The sequence below is a fragment of the Neovison vison genome, chromosome 2 (genome assembly GCF_020171115.1).
Source record: "Neovison vison isolate M4711 chromosome 2, ASM_NN_V1, whole genome shotgun sequence".
In the NCBI taxonomy this organism is placed as follows: Eukaryota; Metazoa; Chordata; class Mammalia; order Carnivora; family Mustelidae; genus Neogale; species Neogale vison.
This window is the reverse complement of record NC_058092.1, coordinates 186,979,641-187,003,837: the sequence shown is the minus strand read 5'-3', so window position 1 is coordinate 187,003,837 and position 24,197 is coordinate 186,979,641. Positions and strand designations below refer to the sequence as shown.

At 38.2% G+C, this 24,197-nt stretch overlaps 1 protein-coding gene across 1 annotated transcript in view; it reads left to right on the top strand.

Moving 5' to 3' along the window:
* ECD (ecdysoneless cell cycle regulator) overlaps window positions 1-24,197 on the top strand; it is a 31,530-nt gene that overhangs the window by 6,395 nt on the left and 938 nt on the right. The window contains exons 4-13 of the mRNA XM_044239763.1: window positions 1,633-1,720; window positions 1,834-2,012; window positions 3,961-4,153; window positions 4,708-4,836; window positions 6,592-6,720; window positions 9,318-9,403; window positions 17,953-18,059; window positions 18,195-18,375; window positions 19,920-19,987; window positions 21,500-21,714. Of these exons, the coding sequence (XP_044095698.1) occupies window positions 1,633-1,720; window positions 1,834-2,012; window positions 3,961-4,153; window positions 4,708-4,836; window positions 6,592-6,720; window positions 9,318-9,403; window positions 17,953-18,059; window positions 18,195-18,375; window positions 19,920-19,987; window positions 21,500-21,714 (1,375 nt within the window). The remainder of the gene's footprint in view (window positions 1-1,632; window positions 1,721-1,833; window positions 2,013-3,960; window positions 4,154-4,707; window positions 4,837-6,591; window positions 6,721-9,317; window positions 9,404-17,952; window positions 18,060-18,194; window positions 18,376-19,919; window positions 19,988-21,499; window positions 21,715-24,197) is intronic.

Here is a 24,197-nt window from a genome sequence, read left to right as displayed (position 1 = left end):
TACACTAGGCCTGTAAAGCCCTTTCAGTAATAAACATTATTGTCCTAGCAGTTTTTTAAACAAATTAGAAAAATGAAGAACTTCCTCTATCTATGTCTCTGACAAATTAATCTTCCTTAGGTGGGGCTCTAACCATTTTCTACCCTGGTTTGAAACCTTTCATTCTTTTTGTGCAGAAAACTAAGTTCATTCTCATTGACTCTGCTTACATTTCTTAAAAATTTATTTATTTATTTATTATTTGAGAGAGAGCACAAGCAGGGGGAGAGGCAGAGTGAGAGAGAGAGAAAGAGAGAAGCAGACGCTCCACTGAGCACGGATCCTGATGCAGGGCTTGATCCCAGGCCCTGGGATCATGACCTGAGCTGCAGGCAGACACTTAACCAACTGAGCCACCAAGGTGACCTGACTGCTAACATTTAAAGCTCTTCACAAAATGATATAATTGTGCTTTTTTTTTTTTTTAAGATTTATTTATTTGAGAGAGAGAGAGAAGGAACAGGAGGGGCAGAGAGAGAGGGAGAGAGAGAATCTCAAGCAGACTCTGTGCTTACAGACTCTGGGAGCCCAACCCAGGAGCCCGACTCCGTTTCACATCCCTGAGAGCCAAAACCAAGAGCTGAGCACTTAACCGACTGTGCCACCTAAGCGCCCCATAACTGTGCATGTCTAGTCTTGTTTTTTACTAATTGTCATTCTCCAGATATCCACCTTAAATAGCCACCTCCATGATTTTGCTTATACTATTCCCTCTCCAAAGAACATCTCTCCTTTCTTATAGCCACCCATTAAAAGGGAAAAAACCTAGAACAGTATATAAACTATGCTACCTTTTGTGTGACAAGAGGAGAAAATAAGAATTTATATTCCTATTAGCTAAATTATGCATAAGGAATCTCTAGAAGGATAAACAAGAAATAACAGTGGTTGGAGGGTAAGAAAGAGGCATATAAAGACAAAAGTAGGAAGGAAACTTTTTCATTGTGTAACTTTTTATGTATTTTTTGAAGTCTTACCTATTCAAAAATTTAAATTTAGGGGCACCTGGGTGGTTCAGTTCTCATTAAGCAGCTAGCTCTTGATTTTGGCTCAGGTCATGACCTCAGTATCCTGGGATCGAGCCCCACTAGGCGCTGGGCCCAGTGGGAGAACTTGCGTCAGGATTCTCTCTCCCTCTGCCCCTCCACCGGCTCACATGCTCGTGCTTTCTCTCTCTAAAGTAAATAAATAAATCATTAAAAAATTAAAATCTTTTAAAAAATTTTAAATTTAAAAAAGTGATAAAAATGAGGCAAAACAAAAGTATCTCTCAAGGTCCGGGTAACTTCCGTAAATGCTTTCCTAATCTTGGCGCTAGGTGATTTTTAAAATATTTTTCATATTTTTGTCTGGTGTTATTTATATACTTACTTTTTCTCCTTATCATCTCCTCCAAATCCTCCTTCAATTTTAGAATCTCCTTCAGTACTTCCTTCAGTGTCTTACGTATTATTTGCTTTATTATAATAACCTACATATAGCATGTACTAAGGTATTTACTAAAATGAAAGAAAAAATATTAGAATAAATGTGTTTTGATTAGTTGAATATATATGCTTTTTGAATGCATAATTGGAATTTCTTTTGCATTAGGATTGAAGACAATGATGGTGAATTCTTGTTAATAGAAGCTGCTGACTTTCTCCCTAAATGGTTGGATCCTGATAATAGTGCCAATAGGGTAAGTATACCCAAATTTGGAAAATTTACAGAGATGAAATCTTGTAACATTTTCCATATGTACCTAGAGTTTGTCAGTGCCCAGAATAAAAATTAAAATGTCTCATTTTGCAGGTGTTTTTCTACCATGGAGAATTGTGCATTATTCCTGCTCCAAGGAAACCTGGAGCAGTGCCCTGGTTACCCACCACACCCCCAACAGTCCCTCAAGCATTGAATATAATCTCAACACACCCAGAAGAAATTTTGGCTTCAGAATCTATACGAGCTGCTGTGAATAGGCGCATCAGAGGGTAAGGAAAATATTTTCATTGTTAGTAAAGGAGTCTTTTGATTTAGTGCAGCTCAAGTCTTTCGTTGCATGTAGAATTTCTTTCAGCTAGTTCATTTTCATTTTGTCTTCGTCCTTCATGAAAGTGGCTAACAGATTAAACTTAGGTTCTGGGGCACCTGGGTGACTTAGTCGGTTAAACATCTGCCCCTGGCTCAGGTCATGATCTCAGGTCCTGGGATTGAGCTGCATGTAGGGTTCCCTGCTCAGTGGAGAACCTGCTTCTGCCTCTCCCCCTGCTTGTGCTTGCTCTCACTTGTGCTCGCTGTCTCTTGCACTCTCGCTCTCTCTCTCTGTCAAATATAAATAAATAAATAAATAAAATCCTTAAAAAAAAATAGATACACTTGCATGTTTTAAAATTAAGGAATAGATACATCTTTTAATTCTCATTCATAGGTGTTAATATTCTAGTCCCAATATTTTTGCATTTATTTACTTAAATACTGTAGCTAAGTATTATCTATATCCATAGATAAAAATTTTGAGACCAGTAGGAATGAAAACCCAAGGGAGCACAATGTACTCTGTGGTTCTAGGGCAGTGGATGGCATTCTTTGACCTATGTGGTACACTTCAGGCTCTATTCACAAGATAGCCTTTACCTAATAACATATTAGTTTGGCCTTTCATATTTGAGTACCTATTCAATATTTAGCACCATTCAGGTGTTTTTTTTTTTTAATTTTTAAATTTTTTTTTTTTAAAGATTTTATTTATTTATCAGAGAGAGAGGGGGAGAGAGAGCGAGCACAGGCAGACAGAATGGCAGACAGAGGCAGAGGGAGAAGCAGGCTCCCTGCTGAGCAAGGAGCCCGATGCGGGACTCGATCCCAGGACGCTGGTATCATGACCTGAGCCAAAGGCAGCTGCTTAACCAACTGAGCCACCCAGGCGTCCCAGCACCATTCAGGTTTTAACAATATAAAATCTCTTTTAACTTTGCTCAGTATACTTTGTACCATTGTTTTAGAAGAATAAACTCTGATTTTTTCCTTGTTCCAAAGAATAGTAGGGTTTTTGTTTTGTCTTTATTGAATAACCTTTTTTTTTTTTTTTTTTTTTTTAAGAATTTTGTTATTTGGGGCACCTGGGTGGCTCGGTTGAGCAGCTGCCTTCGGCTCGGGTCATGATCCTGGAGTTCTAGGATCGAGTCCCACATCCGGCTCCCAGCTCCTCCGGGAGTCTGCTTCTCCCTCTGACCTTCTCACCTCTCATGCTCTCTCTCACTGTCGCTCTCTCAAATAAATAAATAAAATCTTTAAAAAAAAAAAAAAAAGAATTTTGGTATTTATTGTAGACACAGAGAGAGACAGCATGGAGTGGGGGCCGTAGAAGGAGAGGGAGGAGCAGACTCCCTGATGATAAGGACCCCCATGTGGGGCTCAATCCCAGGACCCTAGGATCATGACCTGAGCCAAAAGCAGATGCTTAACCCAGTTAGCCAACCAGGTGCCCCTACTGAACTACCGTAATTCCTTTTCATTATTTTCCACTTTTTCTCTTTTTCTCTCTTCTTTTCAGCAGTTTTTAGTGTATATGGTAGTTTTAACTTCACCTTCCTTGTCATTGTACCTCTTACTCTTGATGAACTAAGACAATATAAGAGGAAGTAAATAGTAGAAGAATTCTAGATGTTTACACATCATGATAAAAATGATTATGGGGCACCTGGGTGGCTCGGTCATTGGGCATATGCCTTTGGCTCAGGTCGTGATCCCAGGATCCAGGGTTCGAGCCCTGCATTGGGCTCCCTGCTCACTGGGAAGCCTGCTTCTCTCCTCTCTCTCCCTTCTCTCTTCCCTGGCTTGTGTTCCCTCTCTCGCTGTCTCTCTGTCAAATAAATTAATAAAATCTTTTAATAAATAAATAAATAAAAATAAATAAAAATGATATGTTGCCTGTCACAGATACCCAGAAAAAATTCAAGCCTCTCTTCATCGCGCACACTGCTTCCTTCCAGCTGGCATTGTAGCAGTGTTAAAGCAGCGCCCCAGATTGGTGGCTGCAGGAGTCCAGGCATTTTACCTACGGGACCCCATTGACCTGAGAGCCTGTCGTGTTTTCAAGACTTTCTTGCCTGAAACACGAATAATGACATCGGTAAGATAGCTCTCTTGGTCATTAAGTTTCTATCACTGGAAAGAGAGTAAAACATTATTCTAATTATGCAGTAGAAAAAACTGGAAATAATTCTATTTCCTCATGGCAAGTTAATATACTTTTTTTCTTTTTTCTTTTCTCCCAACCATGGAGGAAGATTTCAAGAGACTTCATTTCCTATTTTATATCTAAATGTTTCTTAGATAGTTTCTGACCATATTTTTCCTATTTTCTTTTCTTCTTAAGAATAAGATATTTCATTTCTTCCAGAGACTTGAGAATTATTCTTTATCTTCTATCCACCCAAATTGCCATATAATGTAACTAATGAGAAGAATTCCATTAGTGATTACTAAAAAGTAGACAGTAAGGTTGGTTTTGTGGCATGTGAACTGTATCTCAATAAAGCTGTTAATAAAAAATGTTGGCAGTGAATAGGTTAGATCTTTGCATTTCATATGAATACAAGCTCATAAATAAAATTATGAACTGTGAAATGATAGTCAAATTTTTACTTTCAGGAAGACTCATGTATTTTGTGTTCCAATGTCCAGGTGACTTTCACTAAATGTCTGTATGCACAGTTGGTACAACAAAGGTTTGTGCCAGACCGGCGGAGCGGATACAAGATGCCTCCTCCATCTCATCCCCAGTATCGAGCCCATGAATTGGGCATGAAGTTGGTAATGAACCATAAAATTTTATATTCTTCCTTTAGGTAAAAGGGCTCTTAATGGAGTAGTGGTACAGCAAAGGAAGTCTAGAAATATACCTTACTTTTGTGAGAATGTAGTAAAATATGGCATCTTAAACAAGACAGAAAAATGGGGTATTCAGTTAATGATAATAGAACAGCTGTGAAACTGTCTGAAAAATTAAATGTTGATTTCCTCACACCTATCCCAAAATAAATTCCAGGTGGACCAAATACTTAAGAGAGAACATTGAAACCATAAAATTGGAAAGAAAACACAGGAGAATTTTTGATAATCTGAATAGGAAAGACCTTTTTAAGCATGACTTAAAACTTGAAGCTATTAAAAATAAAAAGACTGATAAATTTGATTATTAAAGATTAAACATTTCTGGGGCACCTGGGTGTCTCAGTCAGTTAAGCATCCAACTATGATTTTAGCTCAGGTCATGATCTCAGGGTTGCTTAAAATTCTCTCTCTTCCTCTCTCTCTTCTTCTACTCTTCCCCCTCCTAAAAAAAAAAAATAAATTAAGCTTTTCTATGGGCGAAAGAAAAACCCCATAACTAAAGTCAAAAGATAGTAAACCGGAAGAAAGTATTTAATGTATAGAGAGTTCCTTTAAGTCAATATGAAAAAAATACTAATTAACAAAAAATGTTCAGAAACTGAACAGAGTCCACAGGAAAGGAAATGCAAATGATTTTTAATCTAAACATAAGAAAAATGTTAGCCTCGCTCATAATAAAAGTAATGCAACTTAAAGCTATAAAACTGTTTTCTACCATTCGGCAAATATCAGAAAGTTTGATAGTATATATTGGATTAATGAAAATATATATAGAAGGAGATACTCTCAAACATCATTGATGGGAGTGTGAGTTGATTTAGTGTCTTATAAAAATTTGTGAATATCCATCAGTATATAAATGCACAAACCCTTCTGCTCAGCATTTTTTAACTTCTAGATATTTATCCTCTGTATATTTTAAATGTGTACAAAGATGTATGAGGGTACTCATGACAGCATTATTTGTAGTAGTAAAGATTGGAAACCACCTTAATGCCTATTGGTAGGGGAATAGTTAAATTATGGTCTGCCTATGCAGTGAAATGGTTAACTTTGTATGATCATATAAAATGATCTCCAAGGCATATACCTTAGTGAAAAAGCAAGGTTTAGAACAGTGTATGTTGCCATTTAATGACCAAAGGGATGCAGTAGGATATACAGACACAGACTACACATCTGCTTGAATGAATATATTACTTCTGAAAAGATATGCAAGAAATTGGTAATAGTTTTCTCTAAAGTGATCAGGAAATCTCCGTCTGACTGACTTTGCCATGCTCACTCATTATATTTTTTAGTCCAAGGACAATTAAAATGAAGTGATTCCCTTCCTTCCCTTTCCATGTTTAAGACCTTGCTGAACTCATTTATAATTTCTGTTAGACAAGAAACCTTTTAAATACCTTTTTTTAAGCAAACAAGAGAGTTTAAATTTCTGGTTTTGTAATCAGCAAGAAAAGAAATCTCTTTGAGGAGGATAAGAATGTTTGTATTATTTGCTTTCCCTTTATAATTTTTAGTAATCTGTAGATATTGAAAAACTTGGAAATAGATTTTTCATAAAATTCCAAGTGTTATATAAATGTCCATATGTCCAGTAACCTAGATCTTAAGTGTGGCTGAATGGAAAGAAAGTAACTTAATAATGAAAATTCTGTCTATTTCATCTAGGCTCATGGATTTGAGATCTTATGCTCCAAATTTAGCCCACATTTTTCTGACTCCAAGAAATCCTTCATGACTCCCTCACCACTCTGGGCTGGCTTCCTCGAAAGTCTGAAAAAGAATGATTACTTTAAGGTAGGACTTGCAAAGCATTTGTAAAATTGTACAATCCAGGGAAAATCAAGCTGGTGCATTAGAATCCTGTGGTCCATATTTAATGTGTAACATGATTATAGAAGTGAGAGTTAAAAAGGACCATTCTAATTCAGTGTTAATGAGGGGGTGGCTATGAATTGTTTTCAGTATTTTAGAAAAACTACTAACATTTATATAGAATGCTGAAACTTGTTTGTATCAGAACAACAACTTTGGCAAATCATAAGGCAAACATGAAGACCCCAAACAGAAAAATGAACAAAGACATAGATTTTAAGAATTACAAAAAGAGGGGTGCCTGGTGGCTCAGTGGGTTAAGCCTCTGCCTTTGGCTCAGGTCATGATCTCAGGGTCCTGGGATTGAGACCCACATCAGGCTCTCTGCTCAGCAGGGAGCCTTCTTCCCCTCTCTCTCTGCCTGCCTCTCTGCCTACTTGTGATCTCTCTGGCAAATAAATAAATAAAATCTTGAAAAAAATTATGAAAAGAAAACTGGCACATTTTTCTTAAAATACTCACTCTCATAAGTAGTAAGGCTATATGTCTGAACACAATATGTGAAAAAGTATCTGTATGATATTTAGTGCTATTGAAGGTATAGTGAAGTTAATACTCCTATTCACTGCCATAATGTCGCAAATTGATAGAACTTTAACTGGAAAATAAGTTGCTAATGTGTTCCAGGAGCTATAGAAAGGTTCAAAGGTTCAAACTCAGAACTTTAATTTGAATGATGTATTTTAAGGAAACATCCAAGAAGCAGAAAAATTCGTTAAGAATATAATGATAAAGGAATGGACATTTCTTCAAAGAAGACAGGCCAATGGCCAAGAGATACATGAAAAGATGCTCAACATTACTAATCTTCAGAGAAATGCAAATCAAAATAACAATGACATAACACCTCACATCTCTCAGAATGGCCAAAATCTAAAACATAAGAAAAAACAAGTGTTAAAAATTAAAAAAAAGAAACAACAAGTGTTGATGAGGATGTGGAGAGAAAGGAGCCCTTGTGCACTGTTGGTGGGAATGCAAACTGGTGCAGCCACTGTGGAAAACAGTGTGGAATTATATGATCCAGTAATTCCACTACTGGTTATTTACCCAAGAAAACGAAAACACTAGTTCAAAGGGATACATGCATTCCTATGTTTATTGCAGCATTATTTAAAGCCAAGATTATTTATAGCCAAGGGAAGCAACCCAGGTGTCCTACCAAGAGATGGATAGGTAAAGAAGATGAGAAAATATATATATATATATATAACTCAGCCATAAAAAGCGAAATCTTGCTCTTTACAACAACATAGGTGGATCTAGAGGGTAAAATGCTAAGTGAAAAAAGAGAAAGACAAATACCGTAGAATTTCATTCATGTGGAATTCAACAAACCAAATGCACAAAGGAAAAAGGCAAAAAATAGACTCTTAACTATAGAGAGTAAACTGATGGTTACCAGAGGGAAGGTGGGGGGATAGGTGAAATAGGTGAAATAGGGGAATTAAGAGGACACTTAGTGTGATGAGCACTGAGTAATGTACAGAATTGTTGAATCTATATTGTATATAGATACACTATATTGTATCCCTGAAGCTAATAGAGCACTGTAGGCTAACTGTATTGGAATTAAAAAAAATTTTTTTTTAAAGATTTTATTTATTTATTTGACAGAGAGAGATTACAAGTAGGCAGAGAGGCAGGTAGAGAGAGAAGGAGGAGGAAGCAGGCTCCCTGCTGAGCAGAGAGCCCTATGCGGGACTCGATCCCAGGACCCCGAGATCATGACCTGAGCCGAAGGCAGCGGCTTAACCCACTGAGCCACCCAGGCGCCCTGGAATTAAAATTTTTTAAAACATGGTGATACAAAGACTGTAGCAATATGGAAAGGTGCTTATGATATTGTAGTCTATTTTTGAAAGAATATAAAATACTAAGTATGAATGCCAAAATAAACATACATGTGAAAAGCAGGAGTGGGATTATGTTATGTTAAAGTGGGATTATGTTAAAGTTTAAGTTAAAGTGGGATTATGCTATTTTGGGATCTATTTGTACTTTGTTTTATAAATTAATTACTAATCAATTATTTATTAATAACTAATTAAATATTAGAAAATGGTAGAAAGGGCGCCTGGGTGGCTCAGTGGGTTAAAGCTTCTGCCTTCGGCTCAGGTCATGATCCCATGGTCCTGGGATTGAGCCCCGCATCAGGCTCTCTGCTCGGCAGGGAGCCTGCTTCCTCCTCTCTGCCTGCCTCTCTGCCTACTTGTGATCTCTGTCTGTCAAATAAATAAATAAAATTTTAAAAAAGAATGGTAGAAAATCTTCCAAATTGGAAAGAGGTCCTTAATGGTGAAAAGAATTAGGAACTACTACATATAGCCGAGTGCCCTTATTTGGAGAAACTAGAGTCCAAAAAGGTACATTAGTGACAAAACAGAGATTGGACTCAAGCCTCATGATTCCTGAACAATGTATCACACACTGCCTCCCTGAAAATTGCTGGTGAGCAAATTATTTTAATGATAGCATGTAAATAACGTTCTGATAGGCCTTTTTTTTTTTTTTTTAAGGGACTGATAGAAGGTTCTGCTGAGTACCAGACAAGGCTAGAAATGGCAAAGAACTACTTCCAACTGTCAGTAAACCGATCAGAAAGGTGAGTTCATCGCTACGTAACCATGGCAGCAGAGTGGTGACCTGCTGGAAGTTAAGGAGTTCCTCACTCTTGAGATAGTTGTAGAAGTTGGAGTTGCCGTATTTAAAGAGTTAATGGCAGGATCATGATTGCTGAAGGGGCTGAATTGGGGGAGAGGAGATTTTGCTACAGATCACCAGGTCTGGCACCTGTCATCATCATCATCATCATCATCTAATGGCTAACATTTATTGGTAATTGTAATGTATAGGCCACTTTAATTTGTTATATCTCTCTTACAGTCCTATGAAATAAGTATGATTATTGTTCCCTGTTTACAGCAGAGAAGCTGAAGCCAAGAGAGATTAAGTAGTTTGTCAAAGGTCACACCGCTAATAAGTGACAGATACAGGATTTGAACTCAGGCAGTCTGATAATGAGCATATGCTTAATTCCTATAGGAGCCCTTGGCTGAGTCTGGCTACTTTTAGGTAGGTCTGAACCACAGGATAAAGCACATATTCCTCTTTCAAATCAAATCTCTTTTTTTTTTTTTTTAAAGATTTTATTTTATTCATTTGACAGAGAGAAATCACAAGTAGATGGAGAGGCAGGCAGAGAGAGAGAGAGAGAGGGAAGCAGGCTCCCTGCTGAGCAGAGAGCCCGATGCGGGACTCCATCCCAGGACCCCGAGATCATGACCTGAGCCGAAGGCAGCGGCTTAACCCACTGAGCCACCCAGGCGCCCTCAAATCAAATCTCATTCTGACCTGCCATACATTTCCTGGGGTAAGAAAGAAATGAGCACAAGATTGGGAGGAAGTGGCACCCCTCTTTAAAATTTAATAAAACCGAGGTCTCATAATGGTGGCATAACGTATCTAACTAACCCCTGCCAACTGTAATTATAAACTTTGGTGAGACTATAAGAAACAGTTATTTGAAGACAAAATAGAACAACAAAATAAGGCAAAAATTGAAGGAAATTGGACCTAAAAGAAGATCACAGTAGGTGGTGGTCCACATTATCTGAGTTGTTCCCTGAGGTCACTTCCTAGTCAGTGCAGCACCAAGGGAAAAATAGAGCTCTAGCAGAAAATCTCAGTCTTATTGAGCTCAGGAATCAAAGGTCAGAATTTGAGTATGGGAAAAACTTCAATTTGTGTGTACAGAATTGAATTTGAAGTACTCAAAGCTGTTAAATAACATGAGAGAATACCTTTGTATATATTATGGTTAAAAGGTCCCAAGTTGTATGTGTTTTTCATTTTGTTTTTGGACTTTTTTTTTTTCCAAGTTAAACTTACTGGTTTTGAACTCTAGTCATTTTGCTTGCGTCACAAACATCACTTATTTGTGTAATAGAATGTTCTTTGAAGACTGGTGAAGCAAGGTCGATGCTGAGAGAACTCTAACCTCAGTTGTCTGTGAGGTAATTATGACTTTACACTGGTCCTTACTCTCAGAACTGTCTGCCTGTGCCTTTGCACTCCCATCAGTTTTATGGCAATAATTGGTGGTAAAAGGATTCCTTCTCAGGGTATCATTTCAGAAAACTTGGGAAAGGAGACTAAAAGAGGTGGCCATCGTGGTTAGGAGAATCTACCCTAGATGATTCCCATCTGCGTCAAAGGGCCACTCTGCTTGTGAACTGTTACCTTACAGACGGGTTAAAGAGATGTCAAGAAAATAAGAGAGACTCATGTAGGAGAGTTAGGGCTCCTGGCACAAAACAAGATAGATTGGTGGTTGGGTAGTTCTTTTGAAATAATGAAGTTCGTAGGGCGCCTGGGTGGCTTGGTCGGTTAAATGTCTACCTTCCTCACCAAGCAGGTCATGATTTCAGGATCCTGGGGTCAAGCCCCATGTCAGGCTCCCTGCTTGGTGGGGACCCTGCTTCTCCCTCTCCCCCAGAGCTCACACTCTCTCTCTCTCACTCGCTCGATCACTCTAATAAAGCCTTAAAATAGGTTCATTGTTGTTACAAAATAACATTCACTCATTATAGCAAATACAGAAAGATGTAGTAAGGAAAAATTCATATCAGAAAGTCAACTACTGGGCACCTGGGTGGCTCAGTGGGTTAAGCCGCTGCCTTCGGCTCAGGTCATGATCTCAGGGTCCTGGGATCGAGTCCCGCATCGGGCTCTCTGCTCGGCAGAGAGCCTGCCCCCCCACCGCCTGCCTCTCTGCCTACTTGTGATCTCTCTCTGTCAAACAAATAAATAAATAATCTTTAAAAAAAAAAAAGTCAACACTATTATCATTTTGCTCTACTGCCTTCCATTATTTTCCCCCCATATTCATCTAGTTATTTTTAAAACATTTTTATACTATACAAAAATTTTGTATCCTGTCCATAATTTTTACTCATTATTATCTTACATTTTCCCATGACGTTAAAAAGTCTTTATAAGCATAATTGTTAAGGAGCTGCATAACATTTCAGTAAATAGATATAATTTACCACATTTTTACTACTGGAGAAAGAATTTAAGTAGCTTGTATGTCCAACATTTTATTTTATTTTATTTTTAAGATTTTATTTATTTGACAGAGAGCGCAAGCAGGGGGAGCAGCAGGCAGAGGGAGAGGGAGAAGTAGGCTTCCCACTAAGCTCGATTCCAGGACCCTGGGATCATGACCTGAGCTGAAAGCAGAGGCTTTAACCCACTGAGCCACCCAGGTGCTCCTACATCTCCAAAATTTTAGAGTGTTGCAAAAGAGACTCCCATTCCCAAACCAGGATAACTTCTGAACAGTTTAAAACCAAACTCACAACTCTCTCCAGACCTGTTTTTGAATTCCCAGTGTATTTGGTTTTTTTTTTTAAATACCTGGATTAATTCACAGTACTCACCATAGCTGTGAATTGTGTAAGACTGATGATTCACAGTCTTCTTTGTATCCCTGGAACAAATAGTAATTATATGTTAATAAAAATAGTAATAATATAAAATGGTTGTTTTAATTGACTAAAAAAAAGAAAACATGCAATTAAAATTGTGATGGTGTGATTTCTTAAAAAACAAAAACACAAAACAAAACCTGGATTAGTATCACAGACTGTTTCACACTCTCATGGTGCTGGGAAAACTGGACAGCTATATGTAGAAGAATGAAACTCGACCATTCTCTTACACCGTACACAAAGATCAACTCAAAATGGATAAAAGACCTCAACGTGAGACAGGAATCTATCAGAATCTTAGAGGAGAACATAGGCAGTAATCTCTTCGATATCAGCCACAGCAACTTCTTTCAAGATACGTCACACTCTCTTTTTAAAGTGCTACCGTCCTCCTTATCACCTAAACTTCCTGGCTCTCTTTGGATCCAGACTCTTGATCCTTTTTATTACTATCTTGTGTCTTGCATTTTTCTTTTTTACTCTAAGTAGCTACTCTAATTACTTGTTTCTTTTTTTTTTTCCCCTCTCACTCATTTCTTACTCTGGCAATACCTAAATTTGTTTTCCAATGGCTAGCAACTCTTCACTTCCAATGCAACCATTAGACCCAAGAGAATCCACTTGAAATAAGCTTCAGTCATCTTCAGTCACTCTCCTAAAAATTGTTAGAGATTGTAATAGTGAAAAACTGAACAATGTGTTAGTGTCCATCAATAATAGATAAATGAATTACGTTGTAGTTATATGATAGATTACAATCCATTAGTTAACCAGAGATTAGCTAAATGTACATAAATCTAATCCAGGATTTCTCAGCCTTGGCACTGTTGACATTTTGGACCAGATAATTCTTTGTTGTGGGGGACTGCTCTGTGTATTATATGTTGTTTAGCAGCATCCCTGGCTTCTACCCAATAAATGCCAATAGCACTCTACCCCACCCCCAGCTGTGACAACCAAAACTATGGCCAGACATTATCAGATGTCCTCTGGGGGCAAAACTGTCCCCAGTTGAAAACCACTGATCTAAATAAATAGATTTTGAAAACATGTTGATTGAAAAAGGCAAGTTGTAAATAAGTAGAGTATGGATGCTATATATATAAAAATGTTTAGGACACAAAATGTCATGTGTTTTTTTTTTTAATTTTTTAATTTTTTTATAAACATATAATGTATTATTAGCCCCAGGGGTACAGGTCTGTGAATCGCCAGGTTTACACAGTTCACAGCACTCACCATAGCACATACCCTCCCCAATGACCATATCCCCACCACCCTCCCCCTCCCCCTCTCCCCCCCACCAGCTCCCCTTGGTTTGTTTTGTGACATTAAGAGTCTCTTATAGTTTGTCTCCCTCCTGATCCCATCTTGTTTCATTCAGTGTATGAGAGAGGTATAAGCACGGATCCTGATGCAGGGCTCAGTTCCATGAACCTGAGATCATGATCTGAGCGAAGACCAAGAGTTGGTGTGCCCAACTGTGATACCCGGGCACCCCTAGACTGCTATTCTGAATAAGTTGGTCAAGGAGGCCTTTCCAAGGAGGTTCTGTTTGAGAAAAGATATAAATGAAGTGAGGGAATGAGGCATACGGGTATCTGGGGGTAATAAAATTCTAGGGAAAGAGAACAAACAACAAATATAACAAATACATGCGCGTGTGCACGTGCACACACATGCTCAGTGGACCAGGAGGATTATTTGTGGGAGCAGTCACCTCTGGATAATAATGAAATAGACTGGAACTGATAGTGTTGGTCATCAAAGGAAAAATATTAGCTTTATCTATAAATTTTTAAAGTATGGGCATATGTTGTGTTTAATTTTTTGTGTTAAGGCTAATCAGTCATACCTTTAGACTAGAAGTAAGTATAGCAATATTAAAATTCTAGGTGGTAGGATGTGGACATTTGTTGTATCATTTTTTTCTGCTGTATCTTTTGGACTTGTCTGTATTATTTAAATCTCTTAAAACAAAAATTAAAAATAAAAAAGAAGCCATCAGTGATCACTCACTGCTTATTTCATTGAGTCCAAACTTAGCCATTTCAGGCTCACTGTGCTCTCATTCCTGTCCATCTGTTCAGCTTCGTCTTCGATGCTTTTGCCAGACTGAACACCATTTGCTTTGTGAACATGTTCCTCACTTCTTTGCCTTTATACAAATGCTCATTTTCTCCCTTGCCTGAAATTCCTCTACCCTATCTTACTTGTCAGAATCTTCCCCATTCTGGATGCCTGGGTGGCTCAGTTGGTTAAGTGTCTGCCTTAGGCTCAGGTCATGATCCCAGGATCCTGGGATTGAACCTCACATTGGGCTCCTTGCTCAGTGGGAGTCTGCTTCTTCCTCTCTACCTCTGCCCCTCCCTCTGCTCATGGACTTGCTGTTTCTCAAAATAAATAAATAAAGTATCAAGAAAGCTTTTTTTTTTTAAAAAAGCTTTATTTTGGAGAGAGAAAGAGAGCCAGTGTGAGCAGGGAAGGGGGCAGAGGGAGAGAGAGAATCTCAAGTAGACTCCCTGCTAAGTGCAGGGCTCAATCTCAGGACCCTGAGAACAACATGACCTCAGCTGAAATCAAGAGTTGGACACTTAACCAACTGACCGAACCACCCAGGCCCCCCACCCCATTCTTTTTTTTTTTTCTTTTTTTTTTTAAGATTTTATTTATTTGTCAGAGAGAGAGAGGGAGAGAGTGAGCACAGGCAGACAGAATGGCAGGTAGAGGCAGAGGGAGAAGCAGGCTCCCTGCTGAGCAAGGAGCCCGATGTGGGACTCGATCCCAGGATGCTGGGATCATGACCTGAGCTGAAGGCAGCTGCTTAACCAACTGAGCCACCCAGGCGTGCCCCCGCACCCCATTCTTTAAGGCCTAACTCAACTACTTCCATTGTCTTTATCATTTCTTTTTAACTTTTCTGTAGTTACTGTAATTACCTTCTCCTGGGATTCTTCATAGCATTTGGTCCAACTCTTGATTTCAGCTCAGGTCATGATCTCAGGGTCATGAGATTGAGCCCTGCACACAGCAGGTGGTCTGCTTGAGATTCCCTCTGCCCTTCTCCCTGCTTACATTCCCTCTCTTCTCTTTCTAAGATAAATATGATTTTATACTGTGTAATTTATTACAGTTACTGTGTAATTTATTACAGTTACTTGTGTATTTCTTTTTCTCTCCTAGTAATATTTGCATAATATGTAGCAGGGATAATTTCCTGTCACCTACATGATTTAGCAAGGTATGCAAATCTTTATTTAAATGAATGTAAGTCCATTCCTTAATTTGATTTGCTCCATTCTAAATAGATTAGACAGGTTTCCATCAGTTACACAGGTCACATTGCCATCATAAAATAACATGCTTGGGATGCCTGGGTGGCTCAGTTGGTTAAGCATCTGCCTTTGGCTCAGGTCATGGGCTAGGGGTCCTGGGATTGAGTCCCGCATCAGGCTCCCTGCTCAGCAGGGAGTCTGCCTCTCTCTCTGCCTGCGCTCCCCCTGCTTCTGTTTTCTCTCTCTCTCTGGCAAATAAATAAATATTTTTAAAAATAATAATAAAATAAAATAACATACTCATCATACAGATAATATCTCTGTATTTCTTCATCAGTTTGTTGTAGGAGGACCATAAGTTAGTATCTGACCACTTGATTTCAAGACTTTGCTCTAACTCAGTGACCTTTCAGACATTATAGAACTTCACTGAGCTCTGGTTTTCTCATCTGTAACCAGGATTATTACCTCATAATAGTAATTAGGGAACTGAATAAGAAACTGTATTTAAAGGACTAGCCTAGGGGCGCCTGGGCGTCATTTCAGTGTCTGCCTTTGGCTCGGGTCATGATCCCAGGGTCCTGGAACCAAGGCCTCCATCGGGCTCCCTGCTCAGGACGAGCCTGCTTCTCCCTCTCCCCCTACCTGCTGCTCCCCCTGGCTGTGCTCTCTTTTTGTCAAGTAAATCAATAAAAATCTTAAAAAATAAAATAAAGTGCTAACCTAGCATTTCATACATGCAATATTAATTTTAGTTCATACTTTCTTCTGGGTTTTCTTTTCCTCGTATGTATGCTATCTATAAATTGAAAGAGCTGTACTGTCAACAGCTTCATAATTGTCTTCCATGCTTTCTGCTACAGAACCAAAGGCAAAGCTGAAATGGATAACCTCTGAGCTTCCAAACTCCCATTTCAGTCAAAGCAGTTTTTCTTTCTCAGCTTTACTGAAAAATAATTTGAGGAACAGAATTGTAAGATAAATAAATAAATAAATAAATCTTTAAGAGTACATCATGGTGATTTGATATTTGCACATGTGAAGAGATCTAGTTAATTGGCAGTTCCATCACCTCACATATTTATCTTTTTGGTGGCGCAGTTTGAACATTAAAGTTCTACTCTCTGAGCAGATTTCGTTTATATAATACAGTGTTACAGTCACCATGTTTTACATTAGATCCTTAGATGGTATTCAGAAACTCTGTACCCTTTTACCAGCCCCTCCTTATTTCCCTCACTCCCTAACCCCTGGCATTCTCTTTTCTACACTCGGTTTCTATGAGGCTTACTTTTTTTTTTTTTTGACATTCCACATACGTGTGATACCATGTGGTGTTTGTCATTCTCTGCTTTATTCCATTAGCATATTGGAATCCTTCTTTCTCATATTTCTTCTTTCTCCTTCTTTCTCACATATATTTCTCTGAATAATACATTTGTATATATTATATGTATTTGTAATATAATTGTATTGATTATTATTTTTTATTATTATTATATTAATTATGTACATCTCCTTTATCCAGTCATCCACTGGTGGGCCCTGAGGTGGTTTCCATGTCTTTAGCTATTGTGAGTAATGTTGCAGAGAAGGGAGTTGCAGACATCTCTTCTATATCCTGTTTTCTTTTCCCATATATATATATATATCTCCAGAAGTAGAATTGCTGGGTCAGATGGTAGTTCTGTTTTTAATTTTTTGAGGAGTCTCCATACTGTTTTTCATACTGGTTGCACCCATTTTTCCCACCAATGCACAAGGCTTCCCTTTTCTCCAAATCCTTACCAACTGTCTTGTCTTTTTGGTAATAGTCATTGTGACTGGAGTGAGATGGTATCTCATGGTGATTTTGATCTGCATTTTCCTGATGAAGAGTGATGTTGAGCGCCTTTTCATGTGCCTATTGGCCATTTGTATATCTTGTATTCAGGTCCTCTGCCCATTTTTAAATCAGATTGTTTTTAATTGATGAATCATTGAACACTACATCAGAAACTAATGATGTAGTATATGTTGGCTAATTGAATATAAATTTTAAAAAGTAAATCACATTTTTTGTTTACTATCAAGATGTGTGAGTTCTTTATCTATTTTGGATATTAACCCTTTATCAGATGTATGCTTTTGCAAATATTTTCTTGCACTCGGTAGGTTGCCTTTTCAGTTTGTTGATAGTTTCCTTTGCTGTAAAAAAGTTTTTCTTTGAGCCCTTTTACATTTTAGAGTTCCTCGTAAAATTTTTAAGAAAAAGGGGGTCTATAAAACAATTGTTTAAAAACAAATTAGACTAGATTATTCCTCCCACTTTAAAATACTATTTTTTGTGATTATTTTTCTGAGCTGTCTTATAAAAAGATCTCCATGTTTTTTATTTTTTATAGTTCTCTTGCTATGAGCCCAGGTGAAGAAATCTTAACCTTATTACAGACCATACCATTTGATATAGAAGAGCTTAAGAAGGAAGAAGCTAATCTTCCCCGAGAAGATGGTAAGTGGTGGACCAGGATAGAGCAGAAGGGTTAGGAAAAATGAAAATATTCCACTAAGTCTCACAAGGCCCTCTTCTGAGAGTATGTGCCATGTTCAATGTGGTATGGCAGTGTCATGTTTTCTTCTTTTTCAGATGACGAGTGGTTAGATCTCTCACCAGATCAGCTGGACCAGCTGCTGCAGGAAGCTGCTGGCAAAAAAGATGCTGAGCCAGTTTCCAAGGAGGAAGAGAAGTATGACTTAAGTCAAGTCTCAGAAAGCATGAAAGCTTTCATTTCCAAAGTCTCAACCCACAAAGGAGCAGAGCTGCCTCGGTAATTTGTGTTAGAGTATAAATGTCTGAGTAGCTAGAATGCAGATGTTGAAGTCATCTAGTCATTGCCATTTCCACTCTTGTTTTTCTTTTCAGTAAATGATTTGTACTGCTGTGTTTCCCTCTTTTACTGCCTAGTACCATGATAATTTATCTGGAGTTGTATTTCTAATAGCCTGATTCTTTGCAATTCTTAAAGTGAGTCAGAGAGGCTACTCAACAGATCTAAAAATGTCCATCCCAGAGCTGTGCAAGGAAATTGAGTATTTTATTCTTTAAACTTTTACTCAGAACTTTATGGACTCTTAACATCTAGCTCTCAGCAAACCCATACTTCCAATCAGTCTGCCACCCCCAAGCCGATGGGAAGCTTCACATTCAAAAGAGGGGGATAAAAGAGTTTATCAGAGGAAGAAATAATAACAGAAGAAATGGGGAGTTACATTTGGCAAGTAATAGGAAAATAAGGTATTTGGAATTGCCAGTTGTACAGCAAATATATCTTTATTCGTGTTGATGCTCTTGAGATGATGTTCATGAGAAGATTAAAATTCATGTTCAGTGTTCTCTTTTTAAGAAAGCAGAGATAAGGAGCGCCTGGGTGGCTCAGTCATTAAGTGTCTGCCTTTGGCTCAAGTCATGATCCCAGGGTCCTGGGATTGATCTTCCTGCTCTGCGAGAAACCTGCTTCTCCCTCTTCCACTCCCCCTGCTTATGTTCCCTCTCTCACTGTGTCTCTCTCTGTCAAATAAATAAATACGATCTTAAAAAAAAAAAAAAAAGAAAGAAAGCAAAGATAAGGGGGTGTGGAGGTGCCTGGGTGGCTCACTCAGCTAAGCCTCTGACTCTTCATCTCAGCTTAGGTCTTGATTTCAGGATTATGAGTTCAAGCCCCATGTTGGGCTCCACCCTGAGCATAGAGCTAGCTTGAAAAAAAAAGAAGAGAGAAAGAAAGCAGAGATAAGAAAAGTATGTTCTTACTTTTTTAAAAGTTTAGTTCCTAAAGAAACAGACTTTATTTTTAAATTAACTCAGAGATGTGATTTCTTCTGCTAATACTATCTATCTATCTATCTATCTTGTGGGAGGTGCAGGGTAGGTAGGTCTCTAAATCAGCATAAGCTAAATGTGCATAAACAAAGTGAAATTTTTACTTTTCTTTTTTTTTTTTTAAGATTTTATTTATTTTTGCAAGAGAGGGGCAGATCTTGAGCACAAGAGGTGAGGGAGAGGCAGAGGGAGAAGGAGACTCCTTGCTGATCATGGAGCCAGATGAAGGACCTGATCCCAGGACCCTGGGATCATGACCTAAGCCAAAGGCAGATGCTTACCCAACTGAGCCACCCAAAGCACCCTTTACTCTTATTTCATCAGTCTTTCCCATTTCTTTTGCCCTGCAAGACCATTTAAACTACAGTTTTTCTTGCTGCACTTATTTTGAGATCATATTTCTAGTAGTTTTCCTAAGAATGGCACTGCTTTAAAAAAGAAAGTTCCGGAGAGTTGTGTTCAAGATAAATGGTCTTTCTCCTTTAATCTTTACAGAGAACCTTCTGAGGCTCCAATCACTTTTGATGCAGACTCTTTTTTAAATTATTTTGACAAGATTTTAGGTAAGTTACAGTGTGATATTTATTTTCATTTTGAAACTGTAAGTATCAAGGCTGTTGCTAGAGTACTAGAGCATTGGGTCTCTTGGAAATCAAAGTATTTGCTTTCTCTTGATTATTTTGAATAGCTTTCAACCATGAACTTCTGTGCAGTTGAATGATTTTGTAGAGGATACTTAGCTCAGTGCCTAACATAGTAGCTGCTCATTGAGTATTTGTTGAATGAATGAATGCTGTGTGGCTAGAGATGGTTTCACCTTGGCTTCCATGTTACACTGTTTTTTCTCTTTTAGATTTACAGCACTTAACACCAATAATACAAAGACAAATAGCCCAATGTTAAAAAAATCAGCAAAGGATATAAGCAGGCAATGCCTTGAGGAAGAAATATAAACAAATAAATATTTGAAAATACTTAACTGTTTCTAGCAAGTAAATGTACAATACAAAATAAGAACTTGTTTTTTTGCCTATCATATTACCAAATATTTAAAATATTGACAATATTCCGTTTTCTCAAAGGGTTGAAGAAATGGGTACTATCAAACTGTGAGCGTGGAAGTGTAAGATGTCTTTCACAGGGCAGTTTGGAACTCTAGAAAGTTTATAACCTTTGACTTAGTTATTTCGCTTCCAGGAATTTTTCTCTATGAAAAAGACACTGTGTGCTAAAATGGTGATTATAGCATTGTAGTAGAAAAAAGTAGAACATCCTAAATATCCATGAAGAAGGAAATGGTTAAATAAATTATAGGGGGCGCCTGGGTGGCTCAGTGTGTTAAGCCTCTGCCTTCGGCTGTGGTCATGATCCCAGGGTCCTGGGATTGAGCCCCGCATCGGGCTCTCTGCTCAGCGGGGAACCTGCTTCCCCCACTCCCCTCTCTCTCTGCCTGCTTCTCTGCCTTCTTGTGATCTCTGTCAAATAAATAAATAAAATCTTTTTAGAATAAATAATAGTACAACTGTATTATGAAATATTACACAATCTTAAGAAAGAATGAGGTCCATCTATATGGTTTCACAAAGAAGGACTTGCATGACATATAAATAAGTGGAAAAGCAAACATGGTTCGATGTGTGTGTGTGTATATACATATATATACACCCTTGTGTTTTTATACGTATGTACAGAACTACATAAAGGCTGGGTACCCACCAAACTATTAAAAGATGCTTAACTCTGGGAAGAGAGTGAGAAGTGAGACAATAACAACTCCATATGGCTTGGATATTTATATCAAAATATATTCATGTATTCTGTAGCTTTTAAGTTTTTTAAGTAAAAAATTTTAGTAATCAAATTCATAATAAAAAATAAAGCTATATTTTTCAGCTCAGCCTGTGTACCTTTCTGCAAATATCTGCCCGCAATACCATTTTCCAGAAGAGAGTTTTACAAAGTAATTTATCTCTGTATATTGGTCCTTTTCTGCAGATAATATTTAACTCTTTGAGAGATATAATCACTGATGAAAAAATTACCATTTGGCTCTTTCTGTGTTGGGGTCTGTGTAGGGCCAAGTTCTCATGAATCAGACTCCGATGATCTGGATGAGGAAGACTTTGAATATTTAGACAGTGATGATGACTTGGATCTTAAAACACAGGAGACAGAGGAGGGTGCATCTGTGAAAGGAACTCTTAATAATCTCAAGTCATACATGGCCCAGATGGACCAGGAATTGGCACATACCAGTATCGGCAAAAGTTTCACCACCCAGAAGCAAATGGTACGTGAGTGTTTAACCCCTTCCCCTATCTGAATATCTTAGTATTATGAAGGAGAACTGAAACTGTATTTTATCTTAATTTTTTTTTTATTTTTATCCTCTTATTGGTGATGAATTTGATTTTTTAATTTGAAATAAATAAGAATATAAGATTGCTAATGTTTCCCTAAAAGGATGAAGGATTATTAACTTCTTAGTCCCAAATATAAGCTTATTCTATTACTTATTCTATGTTATCCATTAATTATTTAAAAAAAAACTCATGCGATGTGGTCAGACTGGTTTGTGGTTACATTCTACCACTAACAGCTTACACAGACTTTAAAAAAAGGAAGGAGGGAACCTGGGTGGCTCAGTGGGTTAAGCCTCTGCCTTCAGCTCAGGTCATGATCTCAGGGTCTGGGATCGAGCCCCAAATTGGGCTCTCTGCTCAGCAGGGAGGCTGCTTCCCTGTCCTTCTCTCTGCCTGCCTCTCTGCCTACATGTGATCTCTGTCAAATAAGTAAATAAAATCTTTTAAAAAAATAAAAATAAGAGGTGCCTGGGTGGCTCAGTGGGTTAAAGCTTCTGCCTTCTGCTCAGGTCATGATCACAGGATCCTGGGATCGAGCCCCGCATCGGGCTCTCTGCTCAGCATGGAGCCTGCTTCCTCCTCTCTCTGTCTACTTGAGATCTCTGCCTATCAAATAAATAAATAAAATCTTTTTTAAAAAATAAAATAAAAATAAAAACAGAAAGGATCTTAAATAAATCCAAGTTATTTTCAAGTCTTAATAGTGTTTGTTCTATGTTTTCTTAATTTAGGACCAATTTAAGAATTCACCTTCCACTGATTTTTTTTAATCCTAGTTTTTATACCAGCAGTGTCTAACCTGGACCTAAGAGACATTATGTAAGAGAGTGGACCCTGGAGTCTCGGGGATTAGGGTTTGAAGTCCAGCTCAGCCTCCACTGTGAATATATATCCATTAACCAGTAATCCTTAAATTGTAGAATTAATGTGAGAACTAAATAAGCCAACAGTGAAATCCATATTAAGGCCCTTAATGAGTGTTATTCACCTTGCTTTCATCATCTAAACCACATTTAAACAATAATCACTTCAAATATTGCCCAAACCTAATAGAAACCAAGAAACCATATCTTAAATATATATAAAGCAGTGTTTCTAAAATATTAATATGTATATGAGCCATCTAAAGATCTAAGTAAAAATGAAGTAAAAAAGAAATTAAGGGCCACCTGGGTGGCTCAGTGGGTTAAGGCCTCTGCCTTCAGCTCAGGTCATGATCCCAGTGTCCTGGGATCGAGTCCTGCATTGGGCTCTCTGCTCAGCAGGAAGCCTGCTTCCTCCTCTCTCTCTCTGCCTCTCTGCCTACTTGTGATCTCTATCTGTCAAATAAATAAATTTTTAAAAAATCTTTAAATAAAATAAAATAAAAAAGAAATTAAAGTGTAGGAAATAAAATGCAGATTCGGGTTAAGTTGGTCTAGGGGGAAGCCTGAGATCTTACATGTCTAACAGGCATGTAATCAGCATATTGCTGATTCCTGGGGTGCACTTGGAATAGCAAAGATACTAAGGCCTATAAATCAAGCTACAGTCTTTCACATTCTTTCCCCAACCTGTGAAACCACAGAGGTTCAAGTAACAATTCAAATTCTCGGTGGTTTGAGTCCACAGAGCCTTGGGTTTTTACTTGAAGTTTTTTCATTGGGGAAAAAAAGGAAATTAGTTTCTTTCATTTAGAGAAAAAATTAGGGGCGCCTGGGTGGCTCAGTGGGTTAAGCCACTGTCTTTGGCTCAGGTCATGATCTCAGGGTCCTGGAATCGAGTTCCGCATCGGGCTCTCTGCTCGGCAGGGGGCCTGCTTCCCTTCCCCTCTCTCTGCCTACCTCTCTGCCTACTGTGATCGCTCTCTGTCAAATAAATAAATAAAATCTTTAAAAAAATAATAAATAAATAAATAAATAAATAAATAAAAATAGAGAAAAAATTAGCTTCTCTTCTATTTATTTATTTACTTATTTAATTTTTAAGGATTTGTTTATTTATTTATTTATTTGAAAGAGAGAGAAACAGCACGAGAAGGGGAGGGTCAGAAGGAGATGCAGACTCAGGGAGCCTGATGCAGGACTTGATCACAGGACTCCAGGATCATGACCTGAGCTGAAGGCAGTTGCTCAACCAAATGAGCCACCCAGGCATCCCAGATTTTTTTTTTTTTTTTAAATGTTCATATTTGCCTATCTCTTTTAAAACTCTTAGGCAAGGGGCACCTGGGTTTCTCAGTGGGCTAAAGCCTCTGCCTTCAGCTCAGGTCATGATCCCAAGGTCCTGGGATGGACCCCCACATCAGGCTCTCTGCTCAGCAGGGAGCCTGCTTCCGCGCCCCTCCCCCGCCCCTCTGCCTCTCTGCCTACTTGTGACCTCTGTCTGTCAAAAAAAACAAAAACAAAAAACTCTTAGGCAAGCTATGTCT